The sequence below is a fragment of the Anabas testudineus genome, chromosome 18 (genome assembly GCF_900324465.2).
Source record: "Anabas testudineus chromosome 18, fAnaTes1.2, whole genome shotgun sequence".
Taxonomy (NCBI): Eukaryota; Metazoa; Chordata; class Actinopteri; order Anabantiformes; family Anabantidae; genus Anabas; species Anabas testudineus.
The window spans coordinates 14,512,671-14,527,385 of record NC_046627.1 but is presented as its reverse complement, the minus strand read 5'-3'; the positions used below and the strand labels follow the sequence as shown (position 1 = coordinate 14,527,385).

The 14,715-nt window shown below is 42.9% G+C and overlaps 1 protein-coding gene across 6 annotated transcripts in view; it reads left to right on the top strand.

Annotated features, from left to right (window-relative positions):
- The first annotated feature begins 2,197 nt into the window (after positions 1-2,197).
- The window catches only part of LOC113157301 (nuclear factor 1 B-type), a 62,580-nt gene continuing 50,062 nt past the window's right edge, over positions 2,198-14,715 (top strand). For 4 of the 6 annotated variants that reach the window (XM_026352708.1, XM_026352704.1, XM_026352706.1 and 1 more), the window contains exons 1-2: positions 3,806-4,182; positions 6,724-7,255. In XM_026352708.1, the coding sequence (XP_026208493.1) occupies positions 4,156-4,182; positions 6,724-7,255 (559 nt within the window). In that variant the 5' untranslated portion in view covers positions 3,806-4,155. Of the gene's footprint in view, positions 2,547-3,805; positions 4,183-6,723; positions 7,256-14,715 lie in introns of those variants that run through there. The other 2 variants (XM_033326579.1, XM_026352705.1) reach the window with 1 other exon arrangement.

Below are 14,715 nucleotides of genomic sequence, written 5' to 3'. Positions count from 1 at the left end.
TAATTCTAACCAGAGGAGCAGAGAAAAATTTACTTTGTGATTCTCCTTTAGGCTTGTGTACAACCTGTAAAGAATAGATATCCAAGTCACATACAGCTTCAGTTTTTTCCCAAACAAGCAATTAGCAGTTGTAACCACATGAGGGCGGTAGGTCCACATTCAGCAGTGAGTGTGCCAGGGCTTGTGCCATGTGCGTCACTGCTGGCATGTAACTAAACTAGTAGTTTAACTACATTTTGCAGTAGCTTGCAGGTAGTTCAGCTGCATTCATATCTGCAGTGTGATGCAGGTAGTTTAATGACATTTTTTTAAAAGCTCCATTATGTGTGTCGTTAAGTACTGAAAGTGCAAACAGAGATCGGATTGTTTTGTGAAAGACAGGTTTAGCAGGTGGTTTTCCAGAAAGCTGCATTGTCAGCTCACCTGTTCAGAGAGGTTGTTAAATGTTTTTTTTTTTTAGATGTTATCTGGCTGACTGAGTAATAGTGTGCTTGGTTCAAAATACCTCCCCCAGCCATGACTTCTGGCACCCTAACCATAGCTATGTGTACCATATTAGGTACACATAACTAAAATCAGTGCCATCTATGCTGCTAATAAATCCTCCCTCCCATGAAGGTGAGGATTTTCAGTTCTTGTTTGAGAGATGTTGACTCACATGGTCCGAGTGTTGCTGAAGCTGTAGTTTGAGCTGCTGTTGAATTGTCTTTACTTTATCAGGTGTTTCTGTTTCTTTCTTCACCCAAATGATATCAGCGAGGCCAGGCTAAATAAAAGAAACCCCTCAGATGAACTAAATCTTAAAACGCCAAAAAGAACTGCGTGTTTAGTTGTGAGTGGGCTTCGCATTTCAATTTAGAAAGAGTCTAAAGAAATGTTTCAATAGCATTAGTGCCACAAGGACAAGATCTATTCAACGTTGACGCAGCAAGTACCTTTCCTGCAAGGAAAGTTTGAATCACTGACACGTCAACAGAAGTTGATCAGTCCTTTATGACCTTTTTCACTACAAATATATGCCTGCAGTTTATTTACTGCATCCAGAGAAGTCAGTCACAAGCCATGTGAGTGTTTGATGCATAAATCGGAGCCACATGAGATGAGATGACGTTTTCAGATATTGTGGATAGTGGGTTAGTGTCTTAATAATAACAATTAAGGAGTAGTAAAATCCTTGTCAGACCACCCAGTAAAGTGTTGTTACTGTGCTGGTGAGCATCCATTATGTCTAATCAGTACATGTTTGTGGTAATTTTACCATCATCATGTTCCTGCACATCTGTAGCTTCTGTATATCGGTGCTATTTGTGTTGCTAATATTACATTTTTGTGGAGAAAATCATACTTTAATGGGCTAAGTAAGTGTAAAATTGGTAGTTAGCAACAAAATAATTAACTAAACTAAATATCTGGTGTCGACTAATAATAATATTATTATTAATGTTACTAATAAGAATGAATTTCTCTCACTCTATGTGCTAGAGCAGTGATTACTGCAGTGTGGTGGTTTTCTCCATCAGTCAGTGATTACATCCCTATTCACGCTTCTGTCAGGCACCAAAAAGCATGTCAGGGGAGAGGAAGTGAGGGGCCCAGGGTACAGAGTCCCGGGGCCACCGCTGTCGGCCAATGAGAGGCCAGGATGAAAACACTATTACAAAACTGACCTGTGTAAAGCTGCGCGGAAACAACAAGAAGACACCCGGGACAACTGAAGCTCTCTCTTTCAAAATAAGACGTGTGAAGGTTCGAGCACGCTGCATGTTCATTTACAGTAGTTGAACAAGATGCAGTGTGTAGTTTGAAGCACATTACACCTCAGTTTAGTCCCTTTATAAAGCAAAAGCAGTAAGCCAACTGCATCTAGTTGGGTTATTTATAAGCGACTATAATAAAACTGGCACCAGAGGAGAGTCAGATGAGAAAAAAACAGGACCCTTTGCTTGTTTTGTGTCTGTTTTTGATGTTCATTTGTTGTTGTTTTTTTTGGAGGTTATATGTGTGCTAATGTTGTGTCATGCGCGACCCCGTGCGCCAGAGGCAATTTCTGCGCGCACATCGTGCCACGAGAGCGCCCTCGGGAGCGTCTTACGCGGAAAAGCCCGAGCGGAAACGAAGTCGTCGGACTCGGACTCCAACTTGACGGCCGGCTGCCGGGAGCCGGAGGGCGGCTCTCAGTCAGACAGTGAAAGTGAAGGCGGAGACCAGCCCAGTGCCGAAAACTCAGCCTCTTCTGGATCGCGTTCAACTTCAGTGAACAAGCCTCAAAAAGCGATCCAAAAAACGTAAGACTTGAAGAGGAAGGAAGACAAGAAAAAAGAGAAAACCCCGCGAGTTGCTCCTAATTTCTTTTCACCGCTATCTGCCAAGAACTGTCTTCCGGTGTTCACTTTTTTTTTTTTTTTTTTTTTTTTTGTTGCGGGCTCTGCAAGAGAGAAAAACCCTCCAAAGCACAAAGTTGAACGTGAGAAATGTGAAGCTACCGGCTTGTGTGTTTTCAACCAGGCGCCAGGATTCCCAATTAATCCATGCAGTACAGTGCAATGGTACGTGAACGTGGGTTGTTGTTGTTTGCTTGCAAATGTTGTGATAACCGTGTCTGTGAATAACATATATATATTTGTAATATATACTGTTGCACTGTGCTGTTCCGTCGCCGCGATTGACTCGTGTGGTAAAGCGGGTTAACACGGGTTAACGCGCACCACAACACTGGCACGGTCGGGCCAAAATTGTGCTAAACTTGGCACCGATTCTCCAGCAGCCTATGTTAACATCCCGTTCCCTTTAATTTGGCAAATGAACTCTGTGCGGACTGTTGACAGCTCTGTAGGACACACAAACAGCAACACACACACACACACACACAGTGCAACCACCAGTCCGTTCAGCATCACTGCTGCAGTGTGACGATACACACCTTAACTAACAGTGTTTTGCAACTTTCTAATAATAAAAAAAAAAGTTATTCAGGTGCTCAGGTAGAGCTGAAAATGGAATTTGGAATTAAAAAATCCTTTCAACTTTAATGCGTAAAAGTTCCCAGCTGTATTTATATTTCTTTAAAATGAGTGGTACTTTTATTTTTTAAATCTCCACTCAGACACACTCAGTAGTTCAGCTTCACATCCACTCTTCTCATCTTACTGTGGTTTATTTCACGTTTTTCCTAAAGATGCACAGGCGAATAAATTGAGCTGTTGTTGTTGTTTACCATGACTGACAAACTAAAAAGACCGAAAGTTAGTTTTTACTGTGGAACCACAGACACTGCGTTCAATTATCCCCAAACTGGAAAAAGCGCATGTTGTTGACGCGGAGCTCGGGGGTGAAGGGTGCCAGATCTGCGGAGGGAAATTTTCCTTTTCCGTTTCTATGTGGCCGAGGCTGTGGTCCAAAGTCCCCGAAGGTTATAAAATAATTCTGCTTGGAGCGAAGGGGGGTAAATGAATTGTGTCGTGTGTGTGTGTGTGTGTGTGTGTGTGTGTTCAGATAGCCGAGGAGGCGAAGAAGTTGCTGCACGGTGGATAGGGGTTGCGTGTTTGGAGGAGGAGGAGGAGGAGGAGTGTGACTGTGTAATTACGTGGGTGAAAAAAAGAAAAAAAAGAAAAGTTGGGTCTGATTTGCTGGAATCGCGCAGGACCGAAGGTGCACCGGTCGATTTCATATCAAGTTTGGTTAAAGCAGGGGACGAACATCACACACTCGGCAGCACTCTGAAGCATCCCACAAAGCTTCATTTTTTTTTAATTATTTTTGATTCTTTATGAACGAGACGTCGCTGCACCGAGACATCGCTGCGCAAAGACACCACGTATTAGAGGAGTACGCAGCAGCAGCAGCAGCAGCAGCAGCGCTTGTACCGGCACTGCGAGCACAGTGTGCGAGTCCTCGCTGTGCATGTCCACTTTAAAAAAACAAAAAACAAAACAACAACTCTGCGTAAAAAAAAAAAAAAGTCCCACTCTCAGCGGAGACGACAATCTTTGGATCGCAGAAATTCATGGATGTTCTTGGATAATCTGTTTTTCTGTGTTTTACGCGGATAAGCTGCTCCACACTCTCGCATGGTGCACGTCGCGTCGAGGAATGGCGCGATAAACTGATCCGAGGAATCAGTCCAAGTACACTCACTCTCTCTGTAGGCGACTCGTCATGTATTCTCCAATTTGTCTCACTCAGGTATTTGTGTCTTTTCTTTCTTCTTTTTTTTTAAATCGTGTACTTTAAATTACTAGGATTTGTTCATTTGCCACAGACAGCGGCCAGGAAATAGAAAGTTCTTTGTATTTGTCCGTGCGGAATACTTTCATCGTTCATACAAATAATGTGTCTTTCTAAGGCTGTTAGAATCCAGAATCCATACATGTGAGCCATAATTATAATGATTTTCACATGAATTATTATAGATTACTCCGAAATTCCAAATGACAAATGATTTAATATCTGAATGTGCCTCTAAAAAAGTTGCCAGGTGCTCTTCGTGCGTTTTTTTTTTGTGCGTAAATCTGTGCGTAAAGATGATTTTTTAACAGATAGCAACGCAAGACCGTCATCTTGATAATCCTTCATAATTAGTACAAGTATCTCTCAGGTTTAATTAGGTTATTAGCGTCCTCCAGTAACCTCTCTCTCTCTCTCTGACACACACACACACACACACACGCGCGTCCCGGCCTTGAGCATGAGCTCTTTTTTTTTCCATTCATTTTTTTTCCACGTGTATTTTGTCATTTAAAGTAAAACCCCTATACTTTAGGGAAGTGAAGTTGGATGAAGATAAAGCCACTTTCACTGTAGAAAGATCAAACGCACGATAAGGTTGATTCAACGGTTGGACAGAGGAGCTGACTGTTTTGGCTGACTCAGTTTTACTGTTTATATTTTACTTGGCATAAGTAAGTGATTGACTGAGATGTGGTTTAGTTTGTACTTAAGAGGATTGTGCTTTTATGGCCTCAGCTGAAGTGCACTGCATAGGCCCTGGCCAAGTCATTTATCTTTACAGCATTTGGCTTTAGCTTGGTTGAACAGAAAAAAATAAATAAATAAAATAAGGGAATATTTAAAGTGTTTTTGAATAGGAAACCAGGAGTGAAAAGCATTTCAGAAACATTTGCTGCTGAACACATTTACTAGCATTTATTGCTTTCTTTTGTCAGTTTAACTGGCAACTTTATAGCGAGGAAACGACATTAAAAGTTCAGAATTATTTTTTGGCAGCTCTCTAAAAGACTGTGAATGGGTATAGTATTTGTAGTAAAATGGGAGACAATGCAAAACTGGACTCCGCAGACGATAAAATGTTCATTCACACTGTATAAGTAGGTATTGTAATTTGACATTAGTATATTGAGATGAGAGTTTTATTGGCCTGAAAGAGCAGAGCAGAAACGTGGCTCCCCAGAGCAGCACCAGCCGGCAGGCACAGATAGGGAGTGGATTCTGTGGTTTCCATAACCGTGCCTGCCTGGCTGCGTCCAAAAAAGAACAATATGTGGTTTGACTGATCGCAAACAGGCTGCTTGTGTTTGTTTCTTTCTTAAATTTGACATTTTAATCACTTAAAACAAAGAGAAGTGTTTCCCCTTCTCGCTCACAGTGGCTGTAATTTCTGAAGACTCCTAAATCAAACACACCGTCATGTACATTCCCACACCTACAACAAGCATTAGGAGATCACTATTTGTAATTTGTTTTAGAATTACGGTGGACTTATTGGTGCAAAAGAGTGTTGGCAAGTGAACTGCTGAGTTGCTGTGGAAAGAAGTGGTTGGTAATTAGTTCTTTCAATTGTAAGGAGCAAAAGAATTTTTTTCAAATGCGCATTATAATAATAATCATATCTGCATTGAATCATCAGCACAGAAAACTACAATTAAAGTTTCATAAGAAGTTCTCTTTAAATTAATAGTGAGATGAAACCTGAAACAAAAGTAGGCCGGAGATTTTAATATGACTGACTAACCTTTTGGAATGAAAACTGGCAAGTGTCATTCTGTGTGTTAACCTCAACACTTGAAATTATTTGGCAAGAGCCTCCAATCGAGTCCTAACTCAACCTCTGCAAATACCTCTCGCATAATTGCTTTGTCGTATGCCGCCTTTTTTTCAGCCTCTTGTGTTTTTAATGCATTTTAGACACGCAGCCTGAATATGAGGCTGTTTATATGATCTGGAGTCCGGGAAGCTCCCTAACTTAGTGACTGGACCCCCACACTGTGCCCTCCAGTATTCCTCCATCCTTTGTGAACAGGAGATGAGTTCATGTTGCAATGTGGATAGTTTGATAAGTGCAGCGCAACTGCGAGGGGCGCATGCTCGCAGCAGCAGTAGCACAGGAATCCTGCTCGGAGCATGCTCGGGAAATGAGAGCGGAGACGCGAGTGCGTTCGCTCACTGGGCTTGGTGCTATTCTAGTGCTGGCAGTTGATATAAACAGTGGAATTTCCTTGTCATACCTGCAGTACGTCTTGATACACCTAGGATGGTAAAACCAGTCTTGCTACGTGAACTGAAACTGCTCGATTTAAAGCTCTTGAAACTGCCTAAAAGATTTTATGTGGCTGATTATGAGAGATTGTTTATTTGTTGTCTGACTTCCCTTAAGCCTCTGATTAGTAGCTGACTTAATACATATTCCTTGCTGCCATGAGTTTCTAATTACATTTCTCTCCTTCTCCTCTCCCCTTTCTCCTCACCGTGTCCCCTCGGATGCTCCAGGATGAATTTCATCCCTTCATCGAGGCACTTCTTCCTCACGTCCGTGCCATTGCCTACACGTGGTTCAACCTCCAGGCCAGAAAACGCAAGTACTTTAAGAAGCACGAGAAGCGAATGTCCAAGGACGAAGAGCGTGCAGTGAAGGACGAGCTTCTGAGCGAGAAACCAGAGGTTAAGCAGAAATGGGCATCCAGGCTGCTGGCCAAGCTGCGTAAGGACATTCGGCAGGAGTACCGGGAGGACTTTGTCCTCAGCGTGACGGGCAAGAAGCACCCGTGCTGTGTGCTGTCCAACCCGGACCAGAAGGGCAAGATACGCCGGATCGACTGTTTGCGGCAGGCCGACAAGGTTTGGCGTCTGGACCTGGTGATGGTCATCCTCTTCAAAGGCATCCCCCTGGAAAGTACAGATGGCGAGCGCCTCGTCAAGTCTCCACATTGCACCAACCCAGCACTTTGTGTCCAGCCACACCACATAACAGTATCAGTCAAGGAGCTGGACTTGTTTCTAGCATATTATGTCCAGGACCAAGGTAGGTTCAAGCTCACACTGTGTGTGTGTTGTGTGTGTTTGTTTCACTGTGTGTCTGAGCTAACGCGCATGTGTGAATGATGGCTTGGCAAGGTCAAGGGTCACATGTGTTGATTTTTGGAAGCCTTGTGAGACTGGCTGAAGTCACCGCTTCATTTGCCAGACAAATAAACACAAGAAACCTGATAGTCAGTGCTGTATATGTGCAGCATACATGTTTATATGGTTGACGTACGGCTCATTGCTGAAGAAAATGTCGATCTGTGATCAATATTAAATGTAGAATGAGTTTTAAATGTGTCTGAACTACAGCAGTAGCTCCTTCCCATGTTCACTAATTATTCATTGACTATAATTTGGACTGGGTATGTTTTATCTTGCACACACACACATTTGTATAACTACACACTGTTCACTAATTCTATTTGTCTGGATATTAGCAGGGAGATTTGTTGAAAGTTTAGTATATTGCAGTAAATTAAAATGAACTTTGTTTTGTAACACTGAGCCTAAACTAACACAAGATTATTATGAAGCCTTTATCTCGCTTCTGTTTTTATCAACAGCAGACATTTAAAAGCTGAGATTGTCTGTTCTAGGTCAAAAAAGTCAGTGTCATTTAAAAACATTTATACTGTTAAATCACATTAGAATAATTTTGAGATTTCCTGCATTAAAAAAAGGTCCTTTCTAGTCCAAATACAGTGGTTATTGACAAGTCACATTACAGGTTAGTTTTCTGAGTGTGAGCCATGTTAATATTTTAGTTTGCTAATTTGTAACATACGTCTGTGATGTGTGATTGTGTTTGTGCTGAAATGGAAACCCGTCACCATTCTTAATTCCTGAAAAACTAGTTTCTTTGAGGTTAAACCCTTTTGAGGAAAACTCAAAAAAAAAAGAAAAAAAAAAAAAAAGAAAGAAAGACGTGCCCGATGTGAGGACTGAATCCTGCTTGTGTTTTTAGTCACGGTGAGAAATAAGAGGTGGAAAAAAAAATTAGCTGCGGGGTTCTGGAATAAGTTTTAACATGTACATATTTTAACTGACTGTGTTAAAACCTTTTCCCCAAAATTAAATTATACGTAGACATGCTTATACTTATATATATATATATGTGTATGTGTGTGTGTGTGTGTGTGTGTGTGTGATTTGAAATTAACAACCAACACACTAATCATGAAGTTGCATTCACTGATAATTTACTGATGTCAAAAAGCCAAAATGAGCAGTTTTAATATAAATTTTCTGAAAAGCCGCTTTTCATGCAATATTATTCCAAGATGTAAATTGAATTGTATTTTAATATACACCCACAATTAGGTCAGGAAAACATTTGATAGTTCCTGCTTAGTTTAAAGAGAAGTAGGACAGGAATTCTGCCATATAGGGGTCCCCTTAAAATAAATGCTCTAATCAATGTTGTTTATTCTCATTTAGACATCAGATTGATTGATTTTTTCCAGTTGAATTTAAAATTAACAAAGGAAACTTTGTGTCTCCTGCAGAACTTAGTTGCTACAGTCTGAAATTAAATATAAATCATGTCTTTATCTTTATCTGTCGTCACCGTAGGAATCTCCCCTTTAGTATTCCCGGCTGAAATTTTTAATCCCTTGCACCGAAGAAGCACCAGTACTTTGCTACTGAGGGAGAGATGGTGGTGGTGGTGTAGCTAGCTCATTATGATCAAACCTTGAGCGCCATTTTGTGTTTGATAAGTGCCAGGGAAAGCAGAAGGCACAGCACAGAGACAATAATGGTTGCCACTGGCACCGGGGTTGGCATCAGACCCTCTTTTGTGTCTTTTGTAGGATGCCACCGCTCCTCTACTTTGCATCTGCTGCATTTTTAACTGTTCAGCATTAACTCGAGAACAGCTCTTTAGTTCATAAACATGCAATATTTAAATTGTAAGTTAGTGCTTGCATTTTACATTATAAGTGCTATTTCATCAGCTGTTATTTTAGGAAGACGTGTTTGGTATGTAGCAAGTTTTTATATAAATTATTGGTTTGTGTTAAGTGATGAACATAAAGTTCTCCTTCGCCAGTAAATAAATTCAGACAGACTAAGCATCGCGTTACGAATCAGAGCGATAATCTGCTGTTGTTTCTACCGTTGGTTGAAACATTGGCAAATTCAAAATAACATTCTTTTACCGGGATCACATAGACGGCGGCGCTTCTTTTTTCCTTCTTCGTTTTTTTTTTTTTTTTTGCAAGCTAAAGCGTGTTTTCCTCTTCTTCAATTTACCAAGCGGTACCCATCTCCAGACAATGCAGCCATATTGTGGTATCGTGCGACGCGGCGCCATTTTGTTTTGCACCGTGCCAGGGAGGCAGTGCAAATCACCAGTAATGGTTGTTAGAGGTTTGGAGGTTGGCATCAAACCCTCTTTGTCTGCTTGCAGCATGCCTTTGATTCGTTGGTTGGCATCCGCAATGCAGTGGGCACGTTGGAAAGTTTTTTGACAGTGGCAGAATGGAAGCTGCCGCCTTTGTTCTGCTGCAACTGCACGAAAAAAAAACAAACATACAATCAAATAAACACCCCCGAAAAAAACAACAACAATTAAAAAAAAAAAAAACTAGCAAATGACTGTGTTTGATACGGAACCTGGTATTTGTGCGAAGCGCTGGAAAATGGATCCAGACTGTGCTGCTAATATTGTTCTCTCTGGGCTGCTATCTGGCAGTGGCTCACTGCTGCCGTGTTGTGTAATTGGGTAATATAAAATATGTTGCTGCCCTTATTTACACAACAGTATTTTTTCTTGTTATTTTTCATGGCAAAAAAAAAAAATCACAACGCTCAGCGTATTTGTTTTTGATTCCGGCGAGTGACTGCCTGAGAAAGGTCGGCAGGTTGGCAGCGAGTGTGCTGGGGTGAATTTAGAGAGGGCACTCAGCCCCCTTGTTCTGGGGCACAGACGTGTTTAGCCAGGCAGGACTGTAGCACCCATGTGCATGCCCAGATGAATGCCCACTGGGAAGTAAGCTGAGGCTGAGAGTGGGGGTTGTGGCATCCATTGTGCCAACTGGCAGGCTGCGTTCAATACAGGGCCCTGGCTTCTCTCACTCTCTCACACACACATACACACCACCGTTGTACTCCAATGCACTGTTTTATCGTGCATCTGATAAAACGGGCAAGTGTAATTCTTTTTTTTGTTCCTGGACTCATCGCCTCTGCCCACCTGGATTCATATTTTGCATATCCAGTTTGACAGCTTGATGGAATAGTTGTAACAAGGCATGTCGATAATCGGCATGTTGGGACATGTTAGGATAGTGTAGGACGCGTTTGTATTTAGTTTTGTCGAGCTGCTTTGCTGTTTCCTCAACAAATATAAGAATGTGGTCGTTTTCGCTGAAAGTTCCCTCGCTCCTTACCTTTTAAATGTTTTGTTGTTAGCACACATTCATTTAAAAAAACATGAAAATAAAGTAGTAAAGAAATGTGATTGAGATACTTAAACAAATAGAAATGAAAAAATGCTGTGGCAATGATCTGCTGTGCATTTCTTCCAAACTGCCTCAATTATAATTGAGTTAGACAAGATGCAGCAGAAGTGAAATGGGAATAGAAAGAGAATGGGAGTGATTGTAGAAGTTTGAAATTACAACAATATATATTTAAGTATTGTGGGAGTTGTCGTTACGTTTGCTTATAAGCAGTGACAGAACAGGATTGCTGAGGTAGACCAGTGGGAGACGAAAGAGGTCAAGGTCAAGCAGCTTTCCCATTACTCTGGTGCTGAAAGTTAACACAGCCATAAAACATCATTACCTTGACTTCCCCCTCCCCTTCAGTCATGTTACTTTTTTTTTTTCCGCACCGTCATAATAGTTTGTGGAAATGAATGGATTACCTTTGAATACATGCTGCCATGTTAATGGAGACCTTGTTTTGCGAGCGCCAGACTTAACCTATGCCCTTGGGGTCGTGACCTTTGCAAAGAGATGTGGCAGGGTGTCCTCTGAAGTTTAATTGAGCAAAACAGATCAGTGAAAATGCGCCGTTGCAGGCCCAGGGCACGTGGAAGAGGAAGACTTTTTGCCTGGGTCGGGGGGGGGGGGGGTTGCTGGTCAGGGGAGGAAATGGAGGAGCTGCTCATAAGCCCCCCTTGTTGACCTCTTCAATCGAGGTCAAACCGTGGCCGGATCACCGGTGGTCTCCTGGCAACTGTGTTTCCTCTCTCCGCCACTCCTTCTGGTCTGGCTGGTGGTCGCTTGGTTCACTGGCCTAAGTGAGGAGGAGTAGGCACCACTGACTGTCCCTCCCACACCTCCTTACCCTCCTCTCCAGTCCCACGGGCTGAGTAGCCTGGTTGGTCCATATCTTCAAGACCGGCCACTGCCTGCTTGCCACGCTGCGTGGGGTAGCTGTTTGCATCTTGTTTTCCGCCTGGCTGCCTCAGAGGCTTTGGTCAGGCGGCCAGAGCGGAGGCCTGACCTTCTGGGTCACAGTGGAGGTCTGTGACTAAGCACAACATCTATCCCTCCCTCCCTGCATCCCCTTATCCTCCTCTGCCATCAGGAATCACCCCTGCGGCACACTGCCCGGCCAAACGACTCTCTCACTCCTTCTCTCTCCCAGTCTCTTTTCTTTTCTCACTCCCTGGCTTTCCCTCAAGCCCGAGACTCCAACCATGACAGCTGTCCCGGGCCCAGGCGCTTGGCCAGAGAAAGAGTGGCTGGGTTCGTGCCAGGAGTGCGAAACAAAACTTGTTGTAAGCAGACAGCGTTAAGGACACTGTTTGTCTTCCCTTTTGGGGTTAAGTCAAGTAATTCAGATTCCTTTAATTTCAAGTTTGTGATGAAATTGGAAACGTCTTAGGAATGCAAGTTGCGAGAATTTTTATTTTTGGATGTGAATTTTAACATCCAGAGCAAAGTCAGGAAGGCCGTGAGGTACAAATCCCGGGAAAAACCTTAAATGATGACTCCAGAGCCGTATAGACTCTTCAGGGTGAACTGCACAACCCTGTACTTAGCTTCCATTCTGGCTTCCTTATTAGTATGCAATAGAGCCTGCGGTGTCTGGCTACCTCTCTCTCAGAGCCATAACCTATCGAACACATTCTCTCAATCTAATCCACTTAGAACTCCCTCCCAGCTTCACTGTTTGCCTTATTGATTTCCGCTTCCCACTAAATGTCTTTCCCGATCTTTTTTCTCTTAACCCTGGAGCTATTTATGTTTCGCAGTGTTCTGTCTTTCTTGCTTCTCGCTTTCCTTCTTTCTTCCTTTCTTGCTTACGTTCTTTCTTTCTAAACGTTTTCACTCCCTCTCTAAGATCTTTGGCTGTATGTGATCTGACTTTGCTCTGCCTTCTTTTCCCTCTTGCTCTTCCTCAAACACTAACCTGGGTGCAGTACAGCCAGGTTGCCTGGCTCAGTATGAAGCTTGTTTTATTAGCAGCAGGGTTTTGCTCGAGCAAATACCTCAAGGCTTAAACAGGCCATGTTACCTCCTTAGCCCGCTTTTGTGTGCCATGTGTACATAAATCTCCATGGAAACAAGGCAACTCAGAGCAGAGGCCACTGAGAAATGTGGATGCCGTCTTTCTCAACAAAATTTACAACTCTCTCTTTTGCTCAGCTACAGTGTGTTTAATTTGCTTGTCACAGTTTGCGCTGTTGCATCCGTCAAAAAATGGGACAGGGTCTTTCTTTTGCATTGTAAGGCGCAGGCTTTGTGTTGAAAAGGCTTTTCTTGTGTATTTCAGCAGGAGACTCAGTTTTGCGTCCGTGGCTACACTTTGTTAAAGACTTCAGTTTTTGTCATTAGTCTATGGTTAAGATCTCAGCTTCACCACACTTTCCCAGGCTTTTGGGAAGGACCCCAAAAGCATTTCAAATCCCCCTGAGGCCACTTGACTGGAGGACCGGCACCTCCCACTTCTCTCGGATAGATTCCCCACCCCCACCCTGTCTGCCGGTCCTCCCAAATGAAGACAAATGGGTACATTCACCCCTATCCCAGGCACTGAGCTGTACCTCACTGTCCTGCCTTACAAAGCAGACACTTCCTGCTGCTTGAGTTCTCCATCCAGTGGCTGTCGTCTCTTCTTTGCCACCTTACTAATGTAACTGCTTGAATTTATCTGCTAGACTGGTCATGTTAGGGAGCAGCATCAGTAGAGTAAAGAAGCATAAACAATTCTGATAGGAGAAACAGAAGTTGTTCAAGATGTTTTTCTTCATCCTCACTTTTTTTCTAGACAGCCCAGAGAAAAACACCCTCAAGTACCAGACTGAGGCTTACATGCAAAAGCCAGTCCCCTTTACCCAGGGAGGAGACTTATGAACAACCAAAGAAGGGAAGAGAAAATGGGAAGGGGTAGTAGGTGGGGTGTGATGGGGAACTTCAGGCAGGGACAGACAATCAGAGTGGTTGCCCAGGAGACACTAACTTCTGTGTGCAGTACCCCCCACCCCTGCTTTGCCCCATCAAAGTCTTTTGAGTCCAGACAGAGCCGATCACTGGCCCAGAGTGATGGTTGTCTCCTCTTTTGTCTGGCGGTACAGTACGGCCCATCACTGTGACGGCTCGAGAAGACCTGAGCAGGACAGAAAAATAAAGGGCCGCCATCCCAGTGCTGTGTAAAATGTACTTTTGGGTGGGCATGTTGCTCTTTGGGGTGGGGGTGGGGGGGTGAATCCCCCAAGGATTTCTTTCTAATGTCAGTGCAGTGGGTCAAAGAAGGGATATGGTGTCTGGGGCTTGGGAACGGCCTGCTTGGGACGGATTCATCAGCGCCCCATTGAGTTGTCAAGGCTAGCCAAAGAACCTCCACTCCTCCCTCACATATGTCAGGTTCACTTCTCAAAAAGCTCCCAAAATTAGAAATCATCAGCAAGAAAAGGCAAGCAGAGTAGGAAAATAAGTCATTTACATTTTAAGCAGCTACATAAACATGCTGTCTTTTATGAACGACAGCATGTTTATGTAAGTGCAATGGGGCTGTATGTGATTAAATTGAACCATGTAGAGAGAATGACAGGAGGAGAGGAAATATGGACACCTTGTTAGTTGGAACAACATGAAAGGCTCATATCTCAGGATTTTTTTTGTACAGAGGTAGTCCCTCCATGTGAGACCATTTTTTTTTCAGTATTGTCTCTTTACATTAAGATATTAAAACTGCAAATTGATGTAGTGAATGTACATGTTAGATATTTGGTTCACTTTTTAACCACCAGAAAATGCTGAGTCTGTGTGTTTAACATGATAAAATTGTTTGACCACCTGTGAAACAAGTTAGTTCAGTGCTGTCTGGAGCCTTGGATTAAAGCCCACTGCAGCACTAACAAGATGGTTAATGAAGCCTGGTATTTTTACAGTGGAAGAACAGGGTTTGGTACCATGCTGCCTTCTAAGATACTCTATTAATGTGATCTGGCTCCAGATAGCTTGAATTCCTTTGAAATTGGCCCTTTTCAATGTTCCAGCT